Below are 19,127 nucleotides of genomic sequence, written 5' to 3'. Positions count from 1 at the left end.
TTATCCTTCATCTAGGCACCCTGTGGTATAATCTGTCTGAACTGAACTAAATATCTTTCCCGTGTTTTCCCCAGAGCCACACAGTAAATGTAGATTTTTTGTTTATTTGTTTTGATTTGGTTTGTTTCCAAAAACCTAGACATAATATCAAATTTTTAGAATATAGCAACGGTTAATTCCTTTTTAAGGGAATGTTTATACATTATTTTATCATAATGTGTATACTCCCAAATACTTCCCGGTTTGAGGTGCTTTTGGTGAATGTCTCATAAATATAACTATAAAATTAGGTACACAGGATAAAGCACTATAGAGTAAGAGATACATACCTACACTGAGGGTTGGCACACTTTTTATTTAAAGGGCCAGACAGTAAAAATATTGAGTCTTGTGGGCCACATGATCTCTTTTCTAATGTCTCAGTCTGCTTTTGTAGCTCAAAAGAGCCACATACCACTTACAAACATATAGGTGTGGGTGTGTCTCAAAACCTTTATTTTCAAAACTAGGCTGCATGCCAGATTTGGCTAGAAGTACATAGTTTTGCTGATTCTTAGTCTGTACTAAAGAGTTGGTTCTTACAGACACTGTGGTTGAGAATTACATTATTAGTTTATCAATTTTCATAGATTTTACTCCCAGGAGAATTTCACAATTCCTTTATTTTACTGAACACTGTCTCCACTTAAAGAAAACTCTTTTTCTAGCCTTGTTAAATAACTATATATATTTTTAAATCATTTGACTCTCTGTTCATGTAAGAATAAAAGGAAGTATCTAAATAAGTCTCTTTTTTCCCCTCTAATCTGCATATGTTGGACTCAGGTCTTTCTTGAGAGAGCACCATGAGAAACACTAATTGTACTTGACTAACAAAAACAAAACTCCCCTATTTATGTAGATGAACTGACTAAGCATCTTGATTAAATCCAAGATCAAAGAAACTTCAGAAATGAATCAAATGCTCTAGCAAGTAGCTTCGATTCTTATAAATCTCTTCCATGCCATTCAAAATTAACTGGTTTAATTCTAGTCTCCCTATGAAAAAGAAGAGAAGTGTTAATATGAGGAAATACTTTGTTTCCCCAGATGTCAGGAGCAGCATTTTTCTTCCTCTTTTCACTTTCTGTATTTGTTAGACTGTTCCACATGGCAAAAAATAGAGACCAGCTCAGGTCATCTCGGTTAATGGGGATTTATTTTAAAGCTACATGGGAAGTAATGAGGACAGGAAAAAAGTCTCAGCAAGCAGGCAGGAAGGTCAAACGAAGAACCGGAACATCGTTCATCACTGCTCTGGGCACTCGAGCACAGGAGCTCTAGCCAACCATCAACAACCCCTCTGCTGATCCAGCCCTGGCTTGAATAGTCTCTCATGCTTATGCCTCAGTTCCTCCCATTTCCTTTACTTCCAGTTTTCTACCTGGCTGCCAGCTAATTTGGATGTCTTCTCTCTAATTTACAGCATCTGTTTTCTCTTAGCTTGTATTGCCTCACTGTTCTCCTACTGCATGTTCTCTACTTTTTGCCTGCTCTGTGTATATCTATTATTGTTTTGCCACCCACCATGTTTCATATGCAAACTCTATGAGAGGAATTGACCAGGTCTATTAGTCACTGTAGAGTACAGAGATTCTGCCCTCATAGATACTCACCAAGATGGTGCCTGTGGTTCTGGTGCTCGTGAATTGGTGCTCACATGGGTTCCAAGTGGCAAGATAATGTGATTGATAGATTAAATGGACTCCCACGAATAAAGAGAACCTCTGAGATGGAGTTGTGGACATGAGGGACTGTGTCCCGTCAGGTGTTGCCTTTATTAGTCTGTCAGAATATTTATTAAAAAAATTTATTAAAAAAAAAAAGCAAAGCATTTTCCTTGGGAAAAACCAAATAAATTCCATTGATTTTTCAATACAAGTTTCTTGCAATCAGGAGATATGTTGGTCTAAATTCAAGTACAGATTCATTTTAATTTGCTAAGTTTATGTGATTGTTTACAATTTTTAGTATCTGCAGAGTACAGGGGGAATATTATCTATTTCTATTTTGCTATTTTAGTAATTTTAGATTTGAAATGTATTTTATAGAATCTGATCTTTGTGAGTTAAGAGTTTATTCTTTCATGTGAGAAAAATGCACACGTGTCACTACCACAGAAGACGTATGCCTAAAAAAATGATGAGAGGTCTTTTATACTTTTTTAAAGAAATACTCTATGTCTTAAAGCATATGTTATTTCACAATAATTCCATTACACACGTCTTACAAAAACTTGTTTAAAATGTTGTGAAAGGAAAACATATCTAGTCTTGAAATAGTTAATAAGTTAATTTGTGCTGAGTTTAAAAATTCGTATCAAAACCACATTTTAGTGTGTATCATAAAATCTTTTAAACTGTTGTATTATTATAATTTATGAATGATCAAAGAAAAATATATAAATATGTAAAGCTTGTTTTATATTTCTATCTGAAAACTTAAACTATTTATCTGATTATCTTTAACTGGGATCATTTTTCTAATTGGCATTCCAAATAAAAGTGTTCTTTAATACATCATTAAACAGAATAAATATCCATATTTGTCTCTATGGAAGAAATGTGAAATAATCAATAAACATTATAGTAGCTTAATAAAATATTTTTGCAAATACTCAGTGATTGATCACATTCTGCCCAAGTCAATTCCAGAAGAACTGCAGAATGGGGAGGGATTTGGATATATCATCATGTTCCGGCCAGTGGGCTCGACAACCTGGTCCAAGGAGAAAGTATCATCTGTGGAATCATCAAGGTTTGTTTACAGAAATGAAAGCATCATCCCACTGTCTCCCTTTGAAGTCAAAGTGGGTGTGTATAATAATGAAGGAGAAGGATCCCTGAGTACTGTGACCATTGTCTACTCTGGGGAAGATGGTAAGTTGTCCTCAGCTCTGGTTTTCTTTGAGACTCTATGCATAGTTTGTATTCTCTTGTTCCATTTTCAATGAACCACTCTGCTAAAGATGGTTATGTCTTTCTCTGGATGGTAGAACCTCAACTGGCCCCAAGGGGAACTTCTGTCCAGAGTTTTTCTGCTTCTGAAATGGAGGTTTCATGGAATGCTATTGCCTGGAATAGAAACACTGGAAGAGTGCTGGGCTATGAGGTAATCCACATTAATTTCACTTTTGCTTATGAATGTGCCAATGGACTTCGCAATAGCTCCTGTTCAACAGTCCTATCCTACTAGCCTGTTGTTAGCATATGATAATGTGTGTCTAAAGCTAAAGCAGGGAATGAAGTTGAGACAGGGTAGGTGAGCCCCCAAATTGAGAGGCTTAGCCTGGGATGCTTTTTGTCCTCGCTCAAGACAGAATTCAAGAGCGAGCCAGTGGTAAAAAAAAAAAAAAAAAAAAAAAACCAAAAAACAGCTTTATTGAGGCAGCAGTGTTATAGCTTCGAAACTGCTTCTGCAGAGCAGGGCTACCCCATAGGCAGTGTTCTAAGAGTAGCAGCTTGGAAGCAGTTCTACAGTCATATTTATACCCACTTCTAATTATATGCAAATTAATGGGTGAGTTATTCAGAAATTTCTAGAAAAAGGGTGGTAACCTCCAGGCCATTGCCATAGAAAGGGATGGTAACTTCGAGGCCATTGCCATGGAAAGGGGTGGTAACTTCCAGGTGTTGCCATGGCAGTGGTAAACTGACATGGAACTGGTAGGTGTGTCTTATGGAGAGGTGCTTTAGCCTCTTCCCTGTTTCAGCCAGTCTTCAATCTGATCCACAGTAAAGTCCTGCCTCCTCCCTCAAAGTAAGGGAGATCTTTCTAGGTAATTCAAATCAAACAAATTAACTAATAGTAGCCATTTTTAAAGGCATACAGATTCAGTAAGTAAGATGAGTAAGCTCTAGAGATCTGCTGTACAACTGTGCACACAGAGTAAACAATAATTGCACACTTAAAATTTTTCAAGAGGACAGATCTCATATTAAGTGTTCTTACCACAACATCATTTTTCAAAAGTGATCAGGTGATTATATGATCAATTTTTCAAATTGCAGTCATTTTTTTTTTCCTTGGTAAGAGGTAAAGTCTGCTCCTCAATCATCTTACACCGTGGAAGAATTTCATTGAGAAACCTGCTCTGTGAATTGCAGTATAACTTGAAAAGATATAATCATCTCAGAAAAGGCAGTTAAGTAATGAAAAAAAATACCTAGATTGTCTTGAATCTGCTATTTTTAGTCTATGAAGAACAAGGCAAATTACGTTTGTAGGCCTTCATCTCACAAAGTAAAGAGATAGGAACATTTTAAGGGAAAGTTGTTCATCACTCAATCTTTTTCAACTTGCAAATTCAGTGATTCACAAAATGGGTAGCATAATTTATTTAATTTTGGAGTTAGAATAAATGTATAATCCTAAACATTCTTAATTTTGCATATATATATATATATATATATACCCATAATCCTCTGATTCCAACAGAAAGTTCTACTCTCAGGACAGGTGTCTTTTTCCACTCCATGCCAAGAATGCCTTACCTCGTGTCTGAACCCTAGTTACTTGTTACTTCTCAAATTTTATCCCTAGTCTCCTCTTCTGAGCTCTACTCTCATCAATTCCTGATGTATTTTGTCAAATTCTTGTAGCATACTTTTTCTATACCACTTCTTTGTAATTCATTCTGTGACTTATTTTCACATACACTGTGGATTCTAACCTCCTAGCTAGATGATAAGGGGCTTGAAAATAGGTACTTAATTTATTCTCTCTTTTTTTTTCAATGTACCTAAAACAATGCTAATGCAAAGGTAGGGTTCAGTATAAATTGAATTATTAATTAATCTGTGATTCAAATAACTCTGAAAAGAAATGCCAATAGCAAGACGTTATAATGAAAGTCTTTGACTGATTATATACAAATGTGTTTTTGTCTGACGTGTTATACATCATTTGCTAAAGCTGGTAACCTTTAGATAGCTCATAAAATACTGTATTTTGGTAATCTAAAAAATCAGGTTCTCTAATTACGATTGTGAATTTGCATTCATGACTTTTTTCCTCATAAATATTAGAGAATAACAATTTTGTTGTTGTATAACCATTTTAATTAGAAAACGTTTTTGTCATCTATACTTCTGTCTTCTTCCCATATCCCTTGTGGTTGTGGTTGATAGTTGTTGGTAAAAAATGATTGATAGTTATTGGGGAACAATAAATTGCTTGTTTTGGTTTTTAATTATCAGGTCTTATACTGGACAGATGACTCCAAAGAATCCATGATTGGTAAAATTAGAGTCAGTGGAAATGTCACAACCAAAAACATCACAGGGCTGAAAGCTAATACCATCTACTTTGCTTCCGTAAGAGCTTACAACACTGCTGGGACGGGGCCCTCAAGCCCCCCAGTCAATGTTACCACCAAAAAGTCTCGTAAGTATGCATACACTCCAGGAAACAAGATTCATCTGTGAAGAGAAACCTATTCCTTTGCTTGATGTTCATTTCATTCCCACACCTCATTTCTTTACTAATTGGTTACTTTGGTTAGTTGGTTTGTCCGTTAAATATGGATACTTGTTGAAACCTTTTGGTAACAATCAAGGTAAATGTTTTCATATTTCTGGAATTCCAAAAGAGGAATATTCCAGGTATATCAATGAAAGACAGAAGAGTATAATGTTTAAGACTGGCCCTGATGCCCTCCTAAATGCATTCAAAAACTGACCTCCCATCCTTGGAATGTTAGGTGGTATTTATCTTTCAGTCTCAGTTGCCTACCTATAAAATGAGGAAAAAATCATATTTATGTTCTCATAGGTTTTGTTCAAGATTGAAAGAGATTATTAATAATAAATATCCAGTACCACACCTTAATAAATGCTCAGCAAACGGTTTTTTTGTTTTGTTTTGTTTGTCATTTGAGTCCGAGTATATTCACATGTGATCCTACAACTGTCAGATACCTAGATCTTTGCTTTTAGGATACCTTATTACTACAGCTTACTTGGAAGTCCCTGAAATCTAACAATGAACTCCTCTGCTTTGTCTTATATCCCTTGATAATCAGCCAGGTGATTTCACATAATCAGAATCTACTACACAAAATATGAATGTTTTTCATCTTTTGGTGATTGTTGCTGCCTTTATTTTCTGACTGAGTCTGGTAATGACAAATATTCCATAATACGAGGCACAGCAATAAATTGGGAAAGGTCTGATCATCTGACTCAGTTGTTCCTGCAAGATGATTTTTTGTGGTTGAATAATATTTACATATTCCTTATATATTATTAATGAACACAAATTATTCACAGAATCAGACATTTTAAAACACATTTTTTTGCTCTCTGAATCCTGATGAATGAAAGATAACAAATATAGTTGCTGAATTTTGAGAAAGACTAAGACAAATTCACTGCCACTTACAAAAATCTGGTTTACCTATACATGCCATATTCTAATTACACCACCATATTTGGAAAGAAGAGATGGTTGAGAAGAGTTTGAAAATAAAGTTATATTAAAGTTATTCCCCTTATGCGTATATTTGTCATGTCCAAAAGAAGTTAGGAAACATCTCAGAGAATAGGCCCTTGATTAAATAGATTATCCAGTTATTTCCACATAACCAGATCAACTGTCAGAGATTCATGTTCCAATTCTGGGTACATCATTGACTCACAACTTGAAATAGGATAAGGCATTCCATTTTTCTGCTTTCATGTTCTTATCTATTAAATAGAAATTATCTCTGTCCTCACTCCTTCCCAAATTATCCATGAGGCACAAACAAGGTACTGATTCTGGAAGCATCTTAGAAAACACGAAGTGCTGTGGAACTGCAAAAGCCTGTGGAGCAAAAATTTTTGAACCAGCTTTCCTCCAGTCCACCCAGTTTTAGACATGTTGGGCTGTGAGTTATTTTCAAGAATGGATTAGTTAACAATCAAGTTATATTCCTTTTCCTGTTTTACACAATGTTGACTAAATCGATGAAGTTATTGCCAGATAACTTGGATGTATGATTTGCTTCTTTGGTCTTTCTGGAGTGATTTAGCTTCTTTCAGCTAATCTGCAAATCTCAATGAAAATCTCCAATCAATCAGCAGTTTTAGTTCTAGTTGACTGAGAGATGCCAAACTCACAGAAACTCTTGTGTGTAATTCAGTTTCTATCTCAAGCGAAATCAAGAGTGATTAGAAATGGGTAAGAAACATTTAAAAAAAAACAGATTGTATCATGGTAGACTGACACTGACAGACATTTTAGTGCCGTTATTGAGCCAAGACTCAGGTCAACTTTTATTATACATAATCCCATCAACCAGTTCAAGATGGATTGAAACTTGAACACTGAACTAATCATTTACCTCAGAAAGAGAGAGATATATCCATATGACATATATAATACATATATATGTTTTAAAATTCTTATTGAGATTTTCTGTATGATATATACATATATAATTCACATCTCACTACTAATTTTATGTAAATATATAAAAGTGAGTAGCCCCACACTCCCTTGACCTCAAGGGAAGTCTTCAAAGCACCTTCTTCCCTGCTATTCTTAAGCACTGGGTGGATCTGATTGCCCAGATAGGGCACTGCCTTTCCCCAAGGTCACACAGCAATGAAGGGGGACAGATGGAGGAGAGGGGGCCTAGATGTGCAGGCAGCCCCACAAGGTCTCATTGGAGTACTGAGGGGCCCAGGTCTCAGCTACATAGGAGAACTGCTCCTTGCTGCTGGGCCAGTAGGTGCCCTCCGTCTGCCGCATCTCCCAAAGCTTCCGCACCAATAGTGCCAGTCCCACTGCCAGGAACAAGACGGCCAGGAATCAGAGGACCAAGATGATAGCAGTGACGGCCCCCCGAAACAGGGCTCCAATGGAGCCGGAGCTGGTGGGTGTAGGCAAAACAATGCTACTCTCATTTGCAGAAGGGGTTGATATTTGCGCCCAGGGTCGTTCCCGGGGACGACAGCAGCGGCAGGCCCAGCGCCAGGAGCAGCCCCAGGCCGAGCTGGGTGACGGGTTGACAGTGCCGAGGAAGCGGCTTCTGGCGCGCGCCCCTCCTACAGCATACAGGGCAGGCCGTGGGCACCTGCAACGGGCCACCTGACCCAGGCGTCTTTGAAGTCGCTCTGTATATATTCTATATATATATATATATATCAGAAAATCTCAATAATAATTTTTTCTGTCATCTGAATTTGCTAGTTTCATTGTCCATGAAATCTAAATTAAAAGTGTTAGTTTGTGCTAAATTATTCTATGTTTTTAAGCAGAAAAAAATCCTTGTTTTTGACACTAAATTTTTTCAGTTGGCCCAATTGATCCTACAAATGGGTTGGACGGAAATTCACATCAAATGCTAAAGATTATTGGTTTGTCTGATGGTTAACATATGACCAATTTGTCAAAGAGTAGGAGATAAAAATTTTCGAAAACAGTTTAATTAACAATGAGTAATTTCACCCAAGACACAAAGTTAGAATACCTCTGCTAAGGAAAAAGTGACATAATAATCAGAAATTCTAAACTGAAGATTAGTGTTTCTTTAAGTATTCAGCTTTCTTAACTAAATCAAACAAGAAAAACCTCTGTAATTCCTAGATATCTAGTTTCAATATCTCTTAAATTTGACTTTTACCAGCCTATATGCTTCAGTGACCCTATAAAAATAGCCAACAAGCACCTGAGAATAAGAAGAATATACAAATCTCCATCCCTTTGTATTTAAATACCTATCCAACCTCTCATTTTATTACTTTGACATTCTACATCACAGACATTGTGAAAGCAGAAGAGTAACTTTTATATTATTTTATTAATGGCCTTAAACTCAGTGTTTTAAAACAATATAAGTTGGTTATCATACATTTTTGGAGGTCAGGAGTTAGATAGGGGTTTGACTGGGTAGAAATCCAGATGTGCTCAAGGGCTGCACTAGCTTTGGAAGCTCCAAAGGATAATCTGTTTCATGTTTTCTGGCTTTTGGAGACCACCCACATCCCTGGGCTTCTGACCCTCCTTAGGCTTGTGACCCCTTCCTCCATGTTCAATGCCAGCAACAGTAGGGTACCTTCACATCTCTGCCTCTGACCCTCTGCTTCTGTCATCACAACTCCTCTAACTCTCACTTTCTTGCTTCCCTCTTTCCCTTGTAAGGACCCTCCTGATGACATTGGAGCCACCTGAATCATCCAAGATTATTTCCTCATCTCCAGTCTCTTAATCACATTTGCAAACTCCTTTTCCATATAAAGTAATGTGTCCACAGGTACTGGAGATTAGGATGTGATCATGTTTTGGGGGATCCTTATTTTGCTTACCACAGTTTAAAAATATTGAGCACTTCTATGTCCCCAGCCCTGTATTAACTTTATCGTACTATATCTCACTTAATTATTACAATAAGTCAAGGAGTTTGGTATTTTAATTTCTAGATAGGAGGACACAAATGCTTAGAAAGGTTTTGTCATGGCCCCTGCTGGACTGATGAGCATGAAATCTCTTCATCCCACTACCACTGTGCTCCTTTATCATCTTCCTCCCTAACCATCCAATAGTTTCTCTCCCTGACTCTCAAATCTTCCATCTAAACCTCAAACTGCTTTGAAATTTTTCCTCCTAAAATGCCGTCATACTTCTCTTCTCTTCATCAAATGTCATTGTCTCCTCTATTCCAGAGAATGTAGACTAAGAAAAAGGCAAGCAAGATCTTTCACAATGTGTCTCAAAGCTCCTTTCTATATCGTTCCTCTTCTAGCCCTGACATCCCAAACTTACTGATCTTCTAAAGTTTAACATTCACTTACCTGGCTTCATGAAATCTCTCAGCTTGTAGTACCCCTGCCAGGTCTATATATGGTCAAATGGTCTTTTTTCTGCTCTATAGCTTCCCCCAAAATTTCCCCCTTAATGTATTTGCGTTTTTCTAAGAATTCCAATAACTTTGACCCATTGTGAAACAGTGTTGGAAAAAGTTGGAATGGGACTTCAGAGAAAATTGTGGTTATGGATCCCTGCTCAGCCATGTACTATCTGTGTGCCAGATCTAATTATTTGATAACTCTGAATTCATTTTCTCATCTGAAAAATAGAGATGAAGATACTTACCTCTAGTGATTTCTCTGAGAACTAAAGGATATAATGTACACCAAGGTGACCCAGAGGCTGTCATACATGAAGGCTCAGTGCATGGTAACATGTGTTATTATACTCCTCCTTTAGAGGCAATTTACTTTCTTTGCATTTTTTAAAGTAAGAAAACACAGCTACTTTCTTTCTCTTTATAAATTTGTTGCAGACTTTTCTTTTCTTTAAGGGTCATAGAAGGACATCCAAAGCATGCATGAAAAACAGCTTTAATGAAACATTGATGATAACCATGATTCCAGGTGCTACTCCTGTATGTAACTTTGACTCTCCATGTCCTTGAGATGACATCAAGATTACCTCTCAATAGTGGTGACTGAAAAAATTCTGCATTCATCACTGTCACTGTCTAGATTTGTAATCTGATATTTGATCTTCCATTGGAAAGTCTGAAAAAGCAGAGCTCACATTTATCAAAATCTCTGCCTGTTCTAATTGGCTAAGCTAAAGAGAAGACAGAGGTATTTTCTTTGTTTGTTTTCTCGCATGATCATCCAGTCATCTACTCAAGAGATAGTGCCTCCCATGAGCCATGCCTAGAGTTAGATGCTGAGGGCCTAAGAGCAATTAAACCAAGCAAGATCTTTGCCAACTGGCAATTTCTCTTTTAGAGAAGAGGCAACCTAAAACAAGAAAAAAAGACAAATCAATAAAATAATCATAAATTATGAAAAGAACAGTGAAGAAAATAAATGAGAAACTAAGATGTATATAAGAAGGAGCATCTATATGGGATAAGCCATGTATTTTGATACAAAATTAAAGATAAAGAGGAGTTAAAGGACAAAAGAACTTCCAGACAGAAGGAAAAGCATATGCCAAACTTCTTAAGTATTATTGTTGCTGTTGATGATGATGATGCTAGTATTATTAAATAAATATCAGTGATTCATCTGCAAGTACCAAAGCCTAGTGGAAATGATGGATTTCCAAAAGAAACAGAGGTACTGCAAATATACTGTGATCCACACAGACATTACTTAAATGGAATTTAGATTTACAAGGAAAGAAAGAAAAATATTTACATCAATTCCAAGCAGAAAAGAAAAGTGAAACAAACAAAACACTACTTATATGGAAAGAAGTATTCAGACGCAGTAACTAAAAGTGTTTGCAAATGTTGGCTCAATTTGGCCCTTGACGTTGACTGACCAGCACTTTGTACTGGATTCTTTCTCGCTGCAAATATGCAATCAATCCATATTTAAACATAAAGGAAGCATTAAGCTTTTATTTTATCTTGCACTTATGTTCTTTCTCTTTTGCCCAAATGTCAACCCCATGCTGTTACTTAGAAGTGTAACATAAGAAGTTGTTTTTGAATTGACTTCACAGTGTGAACTACAGTTGAATATAAATGCCATCTACAGAAAAATTGATTACAGGGACACCATTAGAGTTCTGAGGGGCTAGTTTAATGTTGCTCTGTCATTTGATTAATAGAAAATGATTTAGTCTTTGGAAATTGCCTGGAAAGATTTTAAAAATTAGAAAAGTGCTTGTTTGCTGAGTTTACCATTGACAGACTTGGTACAAACATCATGACCTGTGTTTTGTGCTATCCATGTGACAGTATTTTGGTTTCTCAAGATGATAGAAATCTTAATTTTATCATAGATATTTGCAATCCAGTTTAATCAACTACATCAAACCAGAACTGCTAACAGTGCTCATATTAAGGTGATGGCCTTCTAAAGCAGCTTTCGGAAGTTTTGTTTTTCAATATCAGACATAAAGGATTGACACTGGAGAAACACCCATTGATAAAAATAAGAAAGGATGTAGACTAAGAGATATTCTAAGATAATTAGCTGAGACTCTCCCATTTTATCTCCCTTTCTAAAAACATATCAAGAATCCAAGTAAGAGCAATATTATTAAGGGGAAAACTTGAATGTACACTAATTGTATCTAAGAAGTGAATCATTTGCGAACTTCAGAGTTGGATTATTAGCAACAAACCACCTCGAACACAATTGAAAAATTGATTATGTCATAACACCACAGTGGAGAACTGCTACTCTCAGAAGAGAATTAACAGTTACAGTGCTTTTTAATATATACCACTAACCAAATGAGGAACATTTCATATTTTATTTCATATCTCATAAACTAGGAGTTATTTGTTTCATTTTATAATGGGAAAATCCGGCTCTTGGAAGAGATTGGATACAAATTCAAGTCTCTCTGACATCAAAACCCAACTCTTCTCATCTCCCAGAGAGCAAGAGAAGAAAAACATTCTAAATAATCCGTATAATTGGCTATTCATACCAAGGTACTCACTCAGAATGCAACTCTTCTCATTTTATGCCTACAGAAAGTTGTGCTTCTGCTTTGGTAAATGAGGACACAAATGCAAACATGTCAACGACAAAGTCATTGCCAACATTGCAAACTGCTCCTTTACATAGCTGGAAGAAATCAATTCTGTCTCCTAGCCTGTTGATTTTTTCAATGGATTTATAGTGTTGAAAACAATACTTTTTCCTAAAACAAACAAAACATACAGAAATACATAAAACATTCAGAATCCACACTGCCAATGACAGTGAAGTGGTGAATTTGTATTTTCTCTGTATTGATTATATAATGGTAATGTTAGTGCTGAATTTTAAAGCACACAGATAAAAAGAAAGGTATCGAGTATACTAGATATTAAAATTGCAATATCCTGTGAGAATTTTGATATTACATCTTTTAAAGCTGAGAAAAAGATTTAAAAAGGCACTGGAGGATAAGTTGAGGAAGGATAGTTACAAAATAATTATTGCTGCCATTCAGAAGTTTAGAAATAAATATGTTGATAAGCATTATAATTGACAAGTACATTGTACATTGACAAGCAAAGTAATGAATGCTTACTAAGCTAAAAGCTTTCAGGCCTTTAATTATGGGTTTATATTGTCAAGAAATGTACCAGGACATGGTCAGTCCAATTGGCCTGTCCATCTTATAAATAGGTATGGATTGCTGTGAGTCTGACCACGGCAATTGGCCTTGATCATAGGACGACATAATGAATGGATTGGCTGTATTGTGTCACCTATGGATCTTCCCAGAGCCCAGTGCATAATCAATACAGCCTGAGAAGATCACCACAGGACCCTGAGCAGTTTTCCTTAGCCATCTTATTGTACAGTCATTTATTCAACACATATGAATTGGATGCCAGGCACTGTGCTAGGGGTTAGTAATACAGAGTTGAGTAAGGCACTTGCCCTCAAGAAATTTAAAGAAACACATAACCAAGAATAAATATAATCCAATGTGATAAACCTATAATAAAATATGAACTGAGCCTCATGTAAGCATACAGGGAAACATTTCTCTATCACATCCCAACTGTACTGTAAGTGACTGAGTGAACAATAGTGATATCCCAGTGGAATTGGGGTGGAAAGAGAATGTATGGTAATATACTTGAGACACCTGGATTCAGCAATATGTGAATCTTCCAGTGACACATAGGAGATTAAACAGCAGTTGACTCAAAACTCTGAAAGAAATAGTTTCCATTTCTATCAGTGTTATAATGAATTAAATATTATGCTCATTCAGCCTCATAAATTCAAAAAAGATGCCAAAAACATCTTGTTGGGCAGTTTTATCTTTGCTTCCACTTTCCATATGAATTATCTTAAATCTCTCCAGTTTCTTAAATCTCAAAAATAGTCATGTGGACTCAGATAAGCAGCAAGTTGTTCTGGAGAAACACTAGACTGGAAAGCGATAGACCAAGATTCATCAGCTGCATACTTTTGGATAAGTGACTTCCCAACCTGGATTCTGGTTTTCTTGTATGTAAAATTCTCTAGTTGAACTACATCCATTACTTTAGAAGCCAGATTCTAAATCTTTCATCTCTTATCTCCCACCATCTCTCACCCAGACAACATTAATTTCAGAAAACTAAAAGTCACAATTTGGATTTAAAGTTGATGATCTTTGGGATGATCAATCAGTTTGTGATGATTTTTCCCTTTTCTGTGTTCCCAAAAGCTCCATTTATTTTAAATGGCATGCATCTTTCACATTATCCAGACACAGTTGATTAAGCTAAGATAGACATATGACCAAATGAAGTCAATCATCAGCTTTCTCAGGGGAATTCAAACTTGGAGTATCTCTGAATAGAGGAGGTTTTAAATTTCAGGTGTGGTGAACAGTCATGATTTTTGCCATGTACAGTGAGAATGATAAACAGGTACTCTCTGGCAAGATGAGCATGCAGCAGACCCTGCTTCAATAAGCAGAGTGAAGACTGTGGCTTTGTGACATTTTTTTCTCTCCTCAGACTCTGCTGCAATCTGCCATGAATTATAAGAAATATCCTTGATAATTTACTACAAATATTTTGCTTAAAATATCTTGAGTTAGTTGTGTTACAATTAGAAAGCTAACTAATACAATGTTAAAAAGTAAAGAATTTTAAGAATGAACATCTATGTGTTGATATATATAAAATGTTTGCAACTTGAATTTGTCAAACATGCTCATTGATTGATGGCCAAATGGAATCCTAGATAAAGAGACCCTCTGTCTGTTTATGTATGATAAAGTAAACAAACTCGACAGCAATGATTAATAAATTAATACTGGACATGCAGCAAGCCATTATTAATTCATAAATCTGTCACAAAGGCATTCCCAAATGACCAGATTTGAATAAATTTGCTTACTGTGATTAGAATTAATATATTTCAAATGACACTGAAAACATTTTAGCTCCTTCTAAGCAAATCATCGAAGACTTATTTTTTCTTTTCATGTTGATGCATCATACAGTGACCATGAGCTAATTAACGTTCATTTGGATCTTTGATTATCTCTTTAAAGCTCCAAGCCAACCACCAGCAAACATTGCCTGGAAGCTGACAAACTCTAAATTATGCTTGAACTGGGAGCATGTAAAAACCATGGAAAATGAGTCTGAAGTTTTGGGGTACAAGGTGAGTGTTTAGTTTTTCCTTTAATCATATCAGTTAAGTTACTAAGGAATGAAACATGCGACACCCAAATAGAAAACAAATTGGATGCATATGGAAACATTGGACTCTTTTTCAAAATTATTTTGAAAATACCATTGCTGCTTTCTAATTTTCCATAGAAAAGGTTTTATATTCGGAGGTCCAATAATGTACTAGGGAACATCAATACATCAAATTCCATAGGATGTAACATTTTTTCTTCAAGTGACATCCCTTGCCATCATAAGATGATGGCTTATGTGAGTAGTAGATGTGATGACAATGAGATAAAAAAAAATCTAAATAGAGATTTTAGAACTTATGCTGCAGTATGATGTGATCTTTTAACAACTTAAAAGGCATCTAACAAGAGTACAATAAAGTACCCAGAGCAAATCATTTCCATCAGTGACAATGGACATCATCTCTTGGCAGACATATATTCAACATTTGAAATGGGTCCAAACTGAACAGTGACTTTCCACAGCAAGCTCCAATGATAATAGCCTCAAGCTATTTAACTAATAGGGATAAATCTACTCTCCTTCCAGAGGCATTGGCCACAAAAAAAAACAAAAAAACAAACAAAAAAAACCTCTTTTTCTTAACACGAGCAATGGAATAGCAATGGAATATAAGGAAAAGACCTCACTTCGATATTTCCATCTGAGGAGTACAACATTTATGATGATGTATCTTATGTCTTACAGTGTTCCAGAACAGTTGTGTGAATGTTAGAAAAGCAACATGTCCATGTTAACTTGATACTTCATTTTATTCAGATTCTGTACCGGCAAAACAGACAGAGTAAAACTCATGTTTTGGAAACAAACAATACATCAGCTGAGCTTCTGGTTCCATTTGAAGAAGACTACTTAATTGAAATAAGAACAGTCAGTGATGGTGGAGATGGAAGCAGCAGTGAGGAAATTAGGATTCCAAAAATGTCAAGTAAGTTGAGTCACCATTGCTATAGTAGATTCTGCACCTAGACAGTTGCAGCATGAAATTCAGCTCCATGAAACCTTCCAGTTATGGCTTAAATGTTGGGTGACAAGATAAATTTTCAATTGTGAGCAAAAGGTGATGAGCCAATTTTTTTTAAGTTATTCTCCAAAATTGTACCATGCTTATACATTATAAATGGTTTTATGTTTCTTCATTTGAAAACCAAAAAGAGAACAGGAAAAAAAAAACTTTGTGTCATTAGAGCATAATTCTATCACTCATTCTATTTTCACAAAAATCAGAAAGGTTTTTCACAGATTCTTTCAGGTCTTTTACAGCAGGGATGGCAAATATGAAGCGCAGGTAAATATACACCCTTTCCCACGTTCATGGCAGACATCACTAATCAAGTGTGGCATTCATAAGGAGCTGAGTCACACTTTCAAGTCCTTCTCAAAACAATTTTCTAGGCCAACCAACACCAGTCATTCAGAGTTAGCATGCAATAATAATGTATCATTTTTGCATTAGAAGAATCACTTACTCATCTGCCTGAAGCTGTGATTGAGTGCAAGTCATTAGCATCCAATGTTGGCCAATCCTTTAGGCAGACTTTGCCAATTTAGGGATTTTTCTTTTGCATTTTTATACTTAAATCAGACGTCCTTGGACAAAGACACGGTAAGGCAATTTCTAGGATTAAATATAACAGGAATGAGACAAGTATAATAAAATATGTTACTAGAAGAGAAATGATAGTATGAATTTGGGGTTTTGAAAAATTAATCTAGCAGGCAATATTTTATCTCAAAATATTTTTGTCTTATTTTTATATTTTGCAGGTTTGAGTTCCAGAGGAATTCAACTCTTAGAACCTAGCACCCATTTTCTGTCCATTGTCATTGTGATTTTTTACTGTTTTGCTATTCAGCTACTTATCTGATGAATAAAACCATAAATCTTTGAGAGTTTTTTGAAAGCAAATCATTCTGTAAATATGCTCTCCAGCCTCTGACACAAGATGCATTCTTAATACAGACTTGTTTGCAAAGAAAAAAAAGTATATTATTAAAATCTTGTAAATATCTATGGTACATTAATAAAACAATTTTAAACACTTTTGAATTTTAAAATTCGCACATGATTACATGCATTCCTAGGTGCCACATTATTCTGGGGAGTTGTAACTGCTGTATCTTTTAAGTTACTTACACGGAGAAAATAAATAACTCCCCTCAATGATGGTGATGGTGAATACAAACTTGGCTCATAGTTACCATAGCTCACATGTACATTTTTATGTATTCCAGACAATCACTTCAGTATTTAAAATTTCCACCCTACTTCAAAATAAAGTATAATTATTTGTTTATAGTTGGGATTATTTAAAAATACAAACTATTCCAAAGCATAGGGTGCTTTTATCTCTGAATCAAGTTGGAATAAGAAATCTTTTTACTCAACAATATTTCAATATACATGATGTTCTTCTCAGCTCACTTTTCAGAAGATTCAGTCATAATAAAGGCAGAAAAAGTACTTTATGGCAAAGAAAAATAAATGATGGGAAATGAGCACCCACCTAAAATAATCTTCTAAAAACTCTGGTATATATTAAGCAATTGCTCATGGCAAAGTTTAACATTTGAACTGCTGCATGAACAAATCTCAGGTAATTATTACAAGTTGATTGCAATGTATGTGGCCTTATTTTTATAATAAAACAAAGTGGAAACAGAATTATTTGATCAAGTTTTCTACACTTTGGTCAAAACATTATTTTTCGCCAATTTTCTCTGCAGCTATGAAAACAATTCTACATGAACCAGGGTTTAGAAAGATTTTGCAGGTTGACTCTTCTCTAGGGTGATCCTGTTTCAGTCAGTGGCCTCACTTCTTAGGATTGTATAGTCTGGAGAAAGCAGTCTGGGAGAAGGTAAGATTAGTGACCTGGCCCATAGAATGCAATGTAACCACCCCCTTTCCTCTACAAACAGCCTTGAGAGGTCAGTTCCTGCTGTCAGCCTTCTCTGGCTCCCAGCCAATCAGGTTTGTTGTCCTTTAGAGATAAATGTGAGAAATGCTCACGTGAATTTTATCTTCTTAACATGGTGCAACCTCTTAATTATGTTGAGAATATTTGAGCTATTCTCACAACCCTCAAATCATACAATCCTCAATATGGGATTTTGTCATTTGCATGTCTGAAGTATTTTAGAACTCTTTAAAATACCCCATGTAGTCAGCAGCAGATGGACAATGGCTTTCATAGTTCAGAACTTGCTCCTTGCCCGAACAGTGTGTCAAGCACACAATGCAAATTAATGAATCTTATTCTCCCCATTGCCATATGATCTGACTGTGCTTTTGTGGAGCAAAACAAATAAGCAACAACAAATACTATTTGGCACACCCGTGTTAACAGCTGCCTGGCCAAGATACATCTGAACTGACCAGAGATACCAGTGCTGGCATATGGTCTTAATGGTTTCCTTAATTCGGTAAGAGACAAGATTTGTGTCCTCCTCCCCAAAGAAGAGATTGAGGGTTAAATATACTGTGAGATTTTTGTTTCTACTAATTAAGTGAATCAGATATACAGTCATTTGTGTGTGAGTTCAAAAGCTAAGTCAGTTTTTATCAATCATTCTTATATGTTTGCAGAGTGCTATTTAGTTCATGATTTCTGGAATATTAAATGTCTGTATTCACTGTCTAACATATCTAACATATTATTTATCTTTTCATCAGTTCACTAAATGTTTCAGAATATACTTTGGCATTAATATAAGCAGCATGGGCTTTGGTGCTATTTGAATCTCTCCTCTTAGTGAAAACTAGGACATATTTCTTTTAACATCTCTATTTCACTAATATCAGAACAATAGAGCGTTATTTACATAAGGTATTTGGCATGGTGCAAGGAACATTGTAAGTTGTCAATAAATGGAGCTGCTGTTATCTGCTGCTATGAATTAAATCCCAAATGACATAAGTTATTACGTTTACATATCCAATATATTATGAAAATAGTTTCAACCTTTGTTTATGTCA

At 35.7% G+C, this 19,127-nt stretch overlaps 1 protein-coding gene across 6 annotated transcripts in view; it reads left to right on the top strand.

Moving 5' to 3' along the window:
* Positions 1 to 17,810, top strand: part of CNTN6 (contactin 6) — a 319,353-nt gene extending 301,543 nt beyond the window's left edge. For 4 of the 6 annotated variants that reach the window (XM_024243955.3, XM_024243951.3, NM_001131086.1 and 1 more), the window contains 6 exon segments: positions 2,684 to 2,918; positions 3,035 to 3,150; positions 5,238 to 5,424; positions 14,995 to 15,107; positions 15,908 to 16,076; positions 16,916 to 17,810. In XM_024243955.3, coding sequence (XP_024099723.1) covers positions 2,684 to 2,918; positions 3,035 to 3,150; positions 5,238 to 5,424; positions 14,995 to 15,107; positions 15,908 to 16,076; positions 16,916 to 17,016 — 921 coding nt within the window. In that variant the 3' untranslated portion in view covers positions 17,017 to 17,810. 6 annotated transcript variants of the gene reach the window in all.
* Positions 17,811 to 19,127: the final 1,317 nt, after the last annotated feature.

This window comes from Pongo abelii, chromosome 2 (genome assembly GCF_028885655.2).
Source record: "Pongo abelii isolate AG06213 chromosome 2, NHGRI_mPonAbe1-v2.0_pri, whole genome shotgun sequence".
NCBI lineage: Eukaryota > Metazoa > Chordata > Mammalia > Primates > Hominidae > Pongo > Pongo abelii.
Note: the sequence above shows the minus strand (reverse complement) of the source record. Positions and strands in the feature narration are given on the sequence as shown.